At 36.9% G+C, this 11,429-nt stretch overlaps 1 protein-coding gene across 3 annotated transcripts; it reads left to right on the forward strand.

Annotated features, from left to right (window-relative positions):
• The first annotated feature begins 2,557 nt into the window (after positions 1-2,557).
• On the forward strand, positions 2,558-10,012 carry nt5c1ab (5'-nucleotidase, cytosolic IAb). 3 transcript variants are annotated; one of them, XM_027172081.2, is made up of 8 exons: positions 2,558-2,774; positions 2,863-3,038; positions 7,401-7,568; positions 7,730-7,859; positions 8,152-8,274; positions 8,358-8,542; positions 8,772-8,895; positions 9,314-10,012. In XM_027172081.2, exons 2-8 carry the CDS (start codon positions 2,940-2,942, stop codon positions 9,337-9,339), a joined length of 855 nt encoding a protein of 284 aa, XP_027027882.1. In that variant the 5' UTR covers positions 2,558-2,774; positions 2,863-2,939; the 3' UTR covers positions 9,340-10,012. The 3 variants fall into 3 exon arrangements, with proteins under 3 accessions (XP_027027882.1, XP_027027879.1, XP_027027880.1); XM_027172078.2 differs by having other exon boundaries at positions 8,772-10,010; XM_027172079.2 differs by lacking the exons at positions 2,558-2,774; positions 2,863-3,038 and adding an exon at positions 6,859-6,999 and having other exon boundaries at positions 8,772-10,012.
• The last annotated feature ends 1,417 nt before the right edge of the window (positions 10,013-11,429 follow it).

The raw sequence follows: 11,429 nt of genomic DNA on the forward strand, positions 1-11,429 counted from the left end.
TGAATGTGTAATCATGTAGAAGCTTTTATTTCTATTAGTATTTACTGAGCTGGAAAGTAATTGCCTTTTAAAGCAGTGTCTGATCCCTCAGCTACTCTCTTAGACAAGTCTGTCCTGCCTTTCCCCAAAACTCAGTTGTGTGTGCGTGCGTGTGTGTGTGTGTGTGCGTGAGTGCGTGTGTTCACATGGACTTTGATATTTTGCATGCTTCTGAACAGTTCTTGAAGTGACCACATCTCTAAACATACTCATTTGACCTGGTTTAAAAAAACAGACATGGGGTATTTGATTGGGGCATTACACAGTGCTGTAAGAATAATCTTTCAGCACTATTTTTGGTAGACATGAACAGTCCACCCCTACCTCATATGTTCAGCAGATTTAATCTCAGTATTTTGCCACTAAACCTCAACCTTCTGACTTCCAAAAAAATTGTTACAATGATATGCTTCTTTAAGGCACAGCTCTGCCCCAGCACATAGTGTCTTCTTTAAGAATTTATTAGAAAATGCACTTTTATTTTTGTGTTTGAATCTTCAGCTGTCAAATATAGTCATAATTGTCGTAAAAGGCAAGCTGTTAAAATCTTCTAATGTCATTAATGAATTTTATCAGACCTATACACATAGAATCTATTGTTTGTATTCTTATTAATAACTATAAGCTATCAACTAACTGTAAACTAGAATGCTATCCACATTCATCCCATTAGTTCTTTTCTTTTTCTTTTTTTTTCGCGAATATTTTATTTGGAGAGAATTCTGTATGAGATTTTTTTTTATTCTAGTTTCTCAGTTCTTACAGTTGCCTTCTTGTTCTTGTTTACCTCATTGCCTATACCTCTATGCTCATATAAAGTTCAGAGATTTGACCAACTTGGAGAAGTGGGAACAGATTAAAATATTAATATTCACATCAGTGTTCACATCACTGCTAACAATTCCACATTATATTTATCAGATTCCGCAGTGCTTACATAACATTAAAACAGTTCATATGGTAGCAATTGCCAGCCCTTGTTAGCTCTTGAATCTTGAATCCATCCTGCTTTTTCAGACACCGTTTCTGGTTTCCTCAGTGTTTGAGGTCCTCTACAGCAGTGCTCAGTGTACATGGTACACCGGTGTCTGCTAACTCAAAGCTTTAAAATAAAGTACCTCTTAACTGCTCAGTCCTTAGGTTTAGATGATTTTAGTTATTTCTTTTCATTTTCAGTTAAATAAGCTTTTTTTTTGTTGTTCCCAAATAGCTGGGCAACCAATTGTCTGCTGCTTCAGTTCATGGGAACGCTCTGTTGCTACAAAATTGCATACAGTTGTTTACATAAGATGCATCTATAGCATAAGAAGCTTATTTATCTGCTCTTTTGATAGCTGTATACTAGGTTCCTTTCTGACATGGCTTCCTTTGTAATATTGTTGCTGCTCTTCAGAACTATGACTCTACTTTTCCATGATGCTAGTGAAAGGTTCATCTTTAAAGTTCTGAAAACTCAAATTTGATCATGCAAACCAACGAATCAACCAAAAGTTGAGATCTTCCCACAGTAGCTTTTTTTTTTCTTAGCAAATCCAGCTATTGTGATCTTACCTGGTGTGTAAGAAGTGTGAATTGTACCTGCCACAGATCCTCAGGCCTCAATAATTGTGTGGTCTTGTTGCATTCTAAGTACAGATTCTTTTTCTTTTACAAAGAACAAAAACGATAATATATATATATAATATAAATGTACAAATAAGTTTTTTTCTGTATAAATCTGATCTGTGAGAGAATTGTACACCCTATTTATTCAAAGCTTGTTTTTATTTTATAATGGCTGTTTCAATTCAATAAGGCATAAAGAAGAGCTTTTCAAAGTCTTACATTGAGTATGTGTCATGCAATGAAAGTAATAAATGACTCTTTTCCTTTAAAACCAAAGCTTGTCCTTTTTTCATTGTATATCGGTTTGAGCTATTCATTATTATACACAGAAGAAGAAGAAGAAACCCTTATTTTGGCATATACATTAAAGCACTGTGAAATTATTTATTCACATATCACTTTTGTGGTTGGGGTCAGAGCACAGGGTCAGCCATGATACAGCTCCCCTGGAGCAGAGAGGGTGAAGGGCCTTGCTCAAGGGCCCAACAGTGATAGCAGTGCTGTGACTTAAAACCCGATCCTCAACCCAGAGTCTTCAGACGCCACTGCTACTCATTTGACGATGTGATGTTAGGCTTGGTTGAAAATGTGTGAAATGTTGCTTATGTCTTCTGTCAAAAAGTTCTGACTATAAATTACATTTTACAAATAAAATTTCTATTTTACACAAATGGATATTACACTCTGGCTGTTTTTTGCTGCTTTCAAATGTCCTTGATAAAAACGATTCAGTGTCTACTGACTTACCTTTTAATGATAAAATTACCTCAATAGAAATGATAAATCTCTGGTGTTGAGAAAATGCTATTGGCATGAGGACATGAACAGTGATGACTGCTGCACATAACTGACTTGACAGCATGACTTCATGGTACCGCCTGCCATCTGTGGTTGTCATGGTACCATTTATCCATTTATTGTATCTGCACTGGCTTTAGCATCTAAAAATAAACAGTGTTTCATTACAAGCACAGAACCACTGCAGAACGATGCCTGTCACAGACATGCTAGAGATATTTGCTTCAGTGGTGTGCAGATTGAAGGAGGTGCTAGTGAGGTGATGACCGACCACTATTTCAGATACAGAGCTGGAATGCCTCGAGGAAGGAGTGAAAACGCAGTCAGCACCAGTAAGTCTCCTCTAAAAGATTAATGGTAATTGTTGTGAGTGTGTTTCCTCATTATTGGTCATCATCCCTCCATCCACTCTGCCTGTAGAGGCTGGGACTCGCTGTGGTGCGGATGAGATCACAGAGATATAGTCTTTGTGCCATGAAGCAGCAGCTACTGCAAAAATGAGTCTCCATGATGGACAAATGGCCAGTAATGGTGAGGAATATTTGAGAGGCATGAAGGTGCAGGATCCCTCAACCCCATCTAAGAAACCTCAATCTGTGAGTCAAAAGCTTTTTGCAATAGGAATGAATCATTTATTCATATTCATGTTTTTGTAGGATCATTTGCAGGGTCATTATTTATGGATTATAAAACACGACACGTGTGTGTGTGTGTGTGTGTGTGTGTGTGTGTGTGTGTGTGTGTGTGTGTGTGTGTGTGTGTGTGTGTGTGTACAGTGATATCTCAGGGTGATTTCGGTCTATGTGGTGTCCAGTCACTGATGATAATGTCTTACAAATTTGGCTCTACTTACTGCGGGATACAGAGCAGATGCAGCATTGCAGAGGGAACAAACACATACTAAACAGCAACAGGCACAGAACCAGAGTACCTGAATAATGATAAGCTACTAATAACCAAGATAAATTGTATATTTAGATACGTATAGATGAATTTAAAAAACGAAGAAGACGCATCGCACTTTGCGGCATATAACGCGGCCGAATGTATTTGTTGTTGTTAAAAATCATTCGCCTGTATGCATGGGCGTAAATTTCGTTTAACAGTAGGGGAGGGGGCAATAAATATTACATTTCTCATGAGCAAGTTTTGAAGGGTGGGGGCACAGATAATAGTCTAATTGTACTTATAAAAATATGTCTCCACAGTGAAAAAAAATTGCTTTTATCATTATTGTAGCATGGAGACTGCGTCATTATGGGTATTTTCAAAGTTTTTCTTCAAAGAAAGTAAAACTATCATAAAAAATAATCACAATAAAAACAAGGAATTTTAAAAAGGTTTATCATTTTATTTAAAATTAATTAAGACACAATTTATTTTAAAAAATACAGTGGGGTCAGTTCGGACGTAGCACAGTGCTCATTTAGTAAATGCACAGCTAAACAATATGCTAATTGTGGCCGTTAATGTTAAGTTAACATTATGCCAAGTCGTCCCAAATAAAACAATGCAGGGAAACGGCTTTGGAGTGTTAGTTGCAGTGCACTATGCAATAAGCTATTGTAAACAAGCTAAGGTTAACTAGAGAAGTAATATTTTACTCGCTAATATAGCAGATTCATGGAAAATTACATCGATAATCTACATTTTTGCCGCAACTAATTTATGAATGAATCTGCATCAACTACATTAAAGAGAATCGCGTTATTTAAAGTGAATAAAATACCCTACTTAATAGAGTTGAACATTAATTGAACCCCAGCCACACACTTGACTGGTGTGTGCAGAGTAGGTGAGATGAACTGGGAAAGCAAGCGGTGGGTCTATGGAATAAAAACACTGTCAATAATAATCGTACGTAATTCAAAGAATTTGTGTGTAAATTTTAATTTTGCGGAGTTGGATCCCAAAAATTACTGCCACACAGTTTACAGATACGAGATTTTGTTCAAATACAACTCCAAAATGTACGACTATGACAGTTTACACACACAACGCTTGTTTTCACAACACCTCTTTTTCACACACGAAAACGGTCTGCGAAACAACTGTCAAAAATACGTCATCACGTTTACAGGCATTACTATCCGAGGGAAGATGAATCGATTCCACGAAGTGCGCAAGCGCCCCGCCCTCTTTTAAACCACTAGCGAAATAGCGGATCAGCAGCCAAGCGCTCACTCGTCGTCAGTGTTGTATAAAGTATTAGAAAGCAATACTTGAGTAAAAGTACAAGTATCATACTAGAAAAAAACCTTTGGTAGAAGTGAAAGTCACCTTTTAGAATACTACTCAAGTAAAAGTCTTAAAGTATCTGATATTTACTTTACTTAAGTATCAAAAGTCATTTTCTGATATTCAATGTACTTAAGTATTTGAAGTAAAAGTAAAATTTCAGTGATTTTCGGTAGGTATAAGAGCAGGGACGGTTCTAGGGTTTCATCTTTAGGGGTTTTAGCCCTCAGTGAACAAGAAGAGTTTTATATTATATATTATATGACTACATAGTAAGCCAAAAGTTATGGTATTATTAAATGGCAAAAGTGGACACCAAAGTTTTATGCGTGATTTAATGATGCCAGTCTTGAATCTAATCAGTTCATGTATGTGTGCATTCTCTACAAACAGTGTGTCCAATGAATGCAGTCATTAATAAACTAATATTCACAAAGACCAAATCAATAAATGTTATTTTTATTTAGTATTGTATGGATAGTTTGTATTAATATTTTGTTTGTGCTACAACTCTGGTAATAAGAAAAGTGAAATTTCACTGCTTTTGGTTGCTGTATTTGCAGCTTTCCGATTAACGTTATACATTAACGCCTCCAGCTCTGACTGCGCGTGCACGCTGCGCGTACCTGTGCTTCTCCGTACAGCGTGCAATGCAATCTAGGAGTAGTGATTCACCAAACCTCTCTTATTGCAGTCACACACATTTCTTCTGATTCTATTTTGTAGTAACGAAGATGCTTAGTGGAATTATAACGGAGTAAAAGTATACATTTTATCTAGGAAAGTTGACATAAATTTTAATAGCGAAGTAAAGTACAGATACGTGACATTTCTACTTAAGTACAGTAACGAAGTGTTTTTACTCCGTTACATTACAACACTGCTCATCGTCTCAGGTAAGTTGGTTTTTCCTTCCAAATTCGGACATGTTTAAGGGTTAGTTATCACTAATAACAGAGAGGAGTAATATTACAGAGATAGGTTAACTATAGTAAGTAAGATTAGCTCTCAGAGTAAGGTTACATTAGGTGCTTAAAGAATACAGCTGTTTAGGAGGTCATCACTGCAGTCTGTAGTGTGATGAGATAGGCCTACATAAAAGAATTAGCAATTTTAAGTGTTAACTTACTAACAGCTATGTACATGCACTGGAATACACAGGTCATACAATATGTGTTCACTGCTTAAGTGTTAAAGTCATATTTTATTGTTTATCAGGTTCCATTAGGTGACATCTTGCACTCAGCCCTGAATCTGGTGTCGATGTTGACCGACACCTTAAGTGTTGGACAACAGAAAATGGCGAACCAGTCCAATATCAGTGGACAGTCAGCACAAGTAAGAAGGTCCAAGTCAAATGGGCAGTCAGTGCAGCAGGAAAATGCTAGGTGTGAGGTGTGTGTGTGTGTGTGTGTCTTTTATGTAGGCCTATCTCATCACGCTACAGACTGCAGTGATGACCTCCTAAACAGCTGTATTCTTTAAGCACCTAATGTAACCTTACTCTGAGGGCTAATCTTACTTACTATAGTTAACCTATATCTGTAATATTACTCTTCTCTGTTATTAGTGATAACAAACCCATAAACATGTCCGAATTTGGAAGCAAAAAACAACTTACCCGAGACGACGAGTGAGCGCTTGGCTGCTGATCCGCCAGTTCGGCGCCAGTGGTTGAAAAGAGGGCGGGGCGCATGCGCATTTCGTGGAATCGATTCATCTTCCCTCGGATAGTAATGCCTGTAAACGTGATGACGTATTTTTGACAGTTGTTTCGCAGACGTTTTCGTGTCAGTTTCGTTCGTAAACTGTCAGAGTCGTACATTTTGGAGTTGTATTTGAACAAACACACAAAATCTCGTATCTGTAAACTGTCGTGGCAGTAATTTTTGGGATCCAACTCCGCAAAATTAAAATTTACACACAAATGCTTTGAATTACGTACGATTATTATTGACAGTGTTTTTATTCCATATGGGTCAAACCACTGTGAGGAAGGGGAGGGGGAATGCAGTTTCTAAATGCAGTTTTTGCGTTTGTGTTTTTTTTCTACTTACACAATTATTTAGATATACATACACATATTTTTCACAATAGAGAGTGCGATATTTTTTGGGGGGGGGGGGCGCATGTCCCCTCCGTCCGCGCCCCCGCCGGGCGGGGGGGGGGGGGATTTATGCCCATGCCTGTATGTTACACATCTCTGTCTTCTCCCTCATTTCACTGCCCCAGTGGATTCTTCAAATACTGTATTGAAGTCAACCTTATTGTAATGCATAACGGTTTTATATGTCATCATTTATCGATATTCCAATGAATGTAAGTATATCTTTGTGTATTTTTGTGGAATCTATCTGGTATTAGGTTATTAAAGTGGTGTAGCATTAGGTTTAATGTCACTGTATGAATTATTCATTACACACATTCAGTCTATTACGGAAATCTAGTCTGTTGTGTTATAGTTACAGAACAAACTGAATTGAAATCAGTTTTATTTAACATGTAATGTTTTTATACCATCGATTGTCATAAAAGCAGCTTTATGGATAGTTGGAGATACTGTAGATTTCTATTGCAATGCTAGGATGGCATTAAAAGGAACTCAAAAGGGAACCCATTATTTTGAAATGCCAGAAATGATGTTATATTGTATATCATGCCAGAAATTATTGTTATATTGTTAAACAATTACCGTGATGTTTATCATTTTCTGTGTTCAGCCCAAGCCTGAAAATGCCATCACAATTGCTGTATCATCACGCGTCCTCTTTAACATGGATCTGGAGCAGCAGGTCTTTGAACAAAAAGGCATGGAGGAGTACCTGAAGTACCAGATTCAACATGAGACTGAACCCTTTGCTCCAGGACCTGCTTTCCCCTTTATTAAGGTCCAGATCAATGTCTACAATCACTCACCATGCTGTCCATGTTCATTTCACAAAACATCACCCTAATATCCCACAAAGTATTTTTTAAGTTAATTTTCCCAATGAAAAGAGGTGAGATGGCACAGTTGCCATAACGTGTCCCTTTTGTGTGTCACCTGCAGGCTCTGGAAGCTGTCAATGTGCAGCTGAGAAAACTTTATCCAGACAGCGAAGAGCTCTTTGATGTGGTGCTGATGACTAACCATCATGCCAATGTTGGGCTCAGACTCATCAACTCAATCAATCACCACAGTAAGTAGAGAGGCCAAAGCAGTGGTGAACAGGATGTCCAAAAATTTACTGCTGTCCTCTTAAGTGGCCTGATGCTGTTTATAATAGCTAAGCATTTAGATGATCTCAGACAGTAGGGCTAGAAGCATCATTTGTGTTGGCTAAGATGGATGTTGAGGGAGAGGAGGCACTACACATGCTCTATTATTAATTAAATAATATAAGCCTTTTAACTAGCTTGACACTAGAACACAAGATTGTATACTTTATGTTTAATTGTCAATCAAAATAAATTTATTTCTGTCTCTGTTAGAGCTGTTCATTGAGCGCTTCTGTATGACTGGAGGCAATAGTCCAATTGGGTATCTGAAAGCCTACCACACCAACCTGTATCTGTCTGCCGATTCAAATAAAGTGAAAGAGGCCTTAGAGGAAGGTGAGAAGAGAAAATTCAGAGAAAAATGTTAATTTTCCAACTGAATTGTTTTAACTGGGACTTCGGCTCTTCTGTTCCCTAAGGGATCGCAGCAGCCACCATGTTCAAATCGGAGAAGGTGACTGAGGTGTCAGAGACACAGCTGAGAGTGGCCTTCGATGGAGATGCAGTGCTGTTCTCGGACGAGTCTGAGAGAATCTTTAAAACGCAAGGCCTGGACAAATTTTTTGAACATGAAAAGGCCCATGAAAACAAGCTACTTGATCATGTAAGACAGTTGTAGCACATAGAAATATGACAATATGAATTATATTTAATTATACCACGGCACTGTTGGATTCTTGTATCTGATTGATCAGGAGGTGATTGAATTTTCAATGGCATGCAGCTGATACTAGTTCTGACTGCAAAACAAAACACAGGTTTATATTAATGTGCTTTTTGTTACCGTTTCAATAGTAACAAGTGTATTTGTGTACTGTGTATTTGTTTTATAGGGTCCACTGAAGGGATTCTTTGAGGCTTTGGGGAAACTGCAAAAGAAATTCTTTGCCAAAGGCCAGCGTATGGACTGTCCCATCCGCACCTACCTTGTGACTGCTCGCAGTGCAGCTAGTTCAGGTACGCGTGCCTTGAAGACCTTGCGTTCTTGGGGCCTAGAGCCAGATGAAGCGCTTTTCTTGGCTGGAGCACCTAAGGGCCCTATGCTGGCAAAAATCAAGCCCCACATTTTCTTTGATGATCAAATATTCCATATAGAGGGGGCTGCAGAGCTGGGAACTATAGCAGCTCATGTTCCCTATGGAGTCGCACAGAAAGTGTTATTAAAAGAAAACAAATGACAAGTGTTTTAATAAAATAAATTCAAATGAAACTGAATTAAATAAACTGCATTACTGGCAGTGTTAAAACTGGCATGAAATATGTATTGTGTTGACAAATTGTATTTTTAGTGTTTGGTGCCTGCATTGAACGTTCATCAGAGTGACAGATGTGCTCTACTAAGATTATCTAGAATTTGACCTATATTATATTTCAGATCTGTTAGCAAACCGAAATCTGTGAAATCAGATGAAGCTAAAGATCAAGAGGATCAAGCCAAATGTGTTATGCTGGCTGATTAAGTAGACTGAATTTAATACAGCAAGGGATTGTAATGGATGTACTGTATGTGCCTTTTAAGTACTGCAGAACTGAAAACACTCTGTGCCTCTTATTTTACAAATGAAAATATTTAACTATTAAAGGATATTTAAATATTTAATTTCTTTTTTAAAAATAAGACTCCCTGCATTTAAAGTGTTGGTTGTTGATAGAGTATCAAATTATGGAACAGATAGATCATCTGATCATCCTAGTAGATCATCATAATGCTGGAAGTTCTCAGTTTTCTCAGTCATAGATAAAGTATTGCCTGTGTGACATGTAAATTGTTCGACTTTTATGTTTGTTACATTATTATGTGATACTATTTGGGGCATTTTCCTAAGTGTCTGAGTATATATTTTGTAAAAACTGTCAGTGTATGTATGTTTTATCATTAAATATCATATATGTCAAATTTAGTTTCTATGATAAACAGTTTTTTATCTTAGAAACTATAAATTAACTATAAATTTATATAAAAACTAGGTTAACCAAAAAGGGCTTATGCTGGTGTTTATGTTAAAGAATAATTAGTAGTTAAATCATACATTTTTATGTTGTGATTGGTTTACAGTATTATATTATTATATCACAGTATTATATACATCACTATGTGCATAATGTAGTATAATATAATATAATATAATATATATCTGTATAATACAAATGTAAAATGTACATTTTTTAAATAATAAATAAATGCTCTAATTCACCTTAGCATCCTTCTCTGTTTATTTTCCGGTTATATGTGGTGAACCATATTTGCATTTTTTCTAAATAGTTTTCTATTTTTTGTATGGCTGTATTTTGTATATTTGGCATTGACTTGTTACGTTCTATAACTTCAACAAATTAATATATATTAAACAAAAGTTACAGAAAATGCACACAATTGTTTAGAATTTCATTGTATGCTGTAACATTATCATTTCTCTTTACTGGAGCATATTGGGCCAAATTTGTTTTCAGTATGACATGGCTCCTGTGCACACAGTGAGCTCCACAGAGGCAATGGTCAAAAGAAATCAAATGTCCTGCACAGAGCCCTGATCTCATCTCAGCCCCACTGATCACCTTTGGGGATGAAATAGAACACTCACGGTGCACTAGGCCCCCTTACCTGAGTTCACCAATGTTTCTGCAGCTGAATGGACAAATCTCTTCAGCCACACTTGAACACCTTCCTACTAGAGTGGAGGGTGTTATACTTACAAAGGAGAATGTTCAGCATGCACATATGGGTGTGATGCTCAGGTGTTCATATACCTCTGATTATATAAGTGAATGTATGTATCTATGTATAATTTGTTCTTGTTTGTTTTATTATTTATTCATTTATATGATCGTAGAGCAGTGTATTTGTCATTATCAGGCACAACACAGATATCGTGTGGTATTTTCTTAGCCCCTGTGGTTCTGGCCCCTAGTGGACAGCAACTGTAAGTGTGTAATTATCATTTATTAGTTAAACGTAAATATCATAATTTAAATATCATTATTGTTTATAGTTTGGGATTAATGAGTGAATGAATGTGTGAATGAATGCTATATGAATGGATAATTTATATGTTGAATTAATTACGCATTTGTGTATCTGTGATCCTGGGTTCAATCCTGAGCTCAGATTAGGCCTGTGTAGACTTACACATTGTCCTCCATGTGTTTATTATCGTGTAACTTAAGTTTTCTAGCTTCACCTCACTGCAGTGGATCTTTATCTGATCAGGAGTGAATTCTCCTGTCTAATTTTACTGAGACAGGCTCTGTGTCCAGTCCACCATGACCCTAACCAGTATAAAGCAGTTGCTGAATATGGATGAATTAATATTTTGGCAATGTTTTTGTTTTTCCCCAGAGTCATAATGCAACTCAAACTCTTTCAAGTGCTAGTTTCAAGTTTTGCTGTTTTTGAGTTTAATCCTTACAATAAAAAGTAGTTTCCACCAAACTGGAACAAAACGTTAATGTCTCTTACTGTAATGTGCTTCTCTATTAGAAAGTGTTCCGGT

The sequence above is a fragment of the Tachysurus fulvidraco genome, chromosome 12 (genome assembly GCF_022655615.1).
Source record: "Tachysurus fulvidraco isolate hzauxx_2018 chromosome 12, HZAU_PFXX_2.0, whole genome shotgun sequence".
Taxonomy (NCBI): Eukaryota; Metazoa; Chordata; class Actinopteri; order Siluriformes; family Bagridae; genus Tachysurus; species Tachysurus fulvidraco.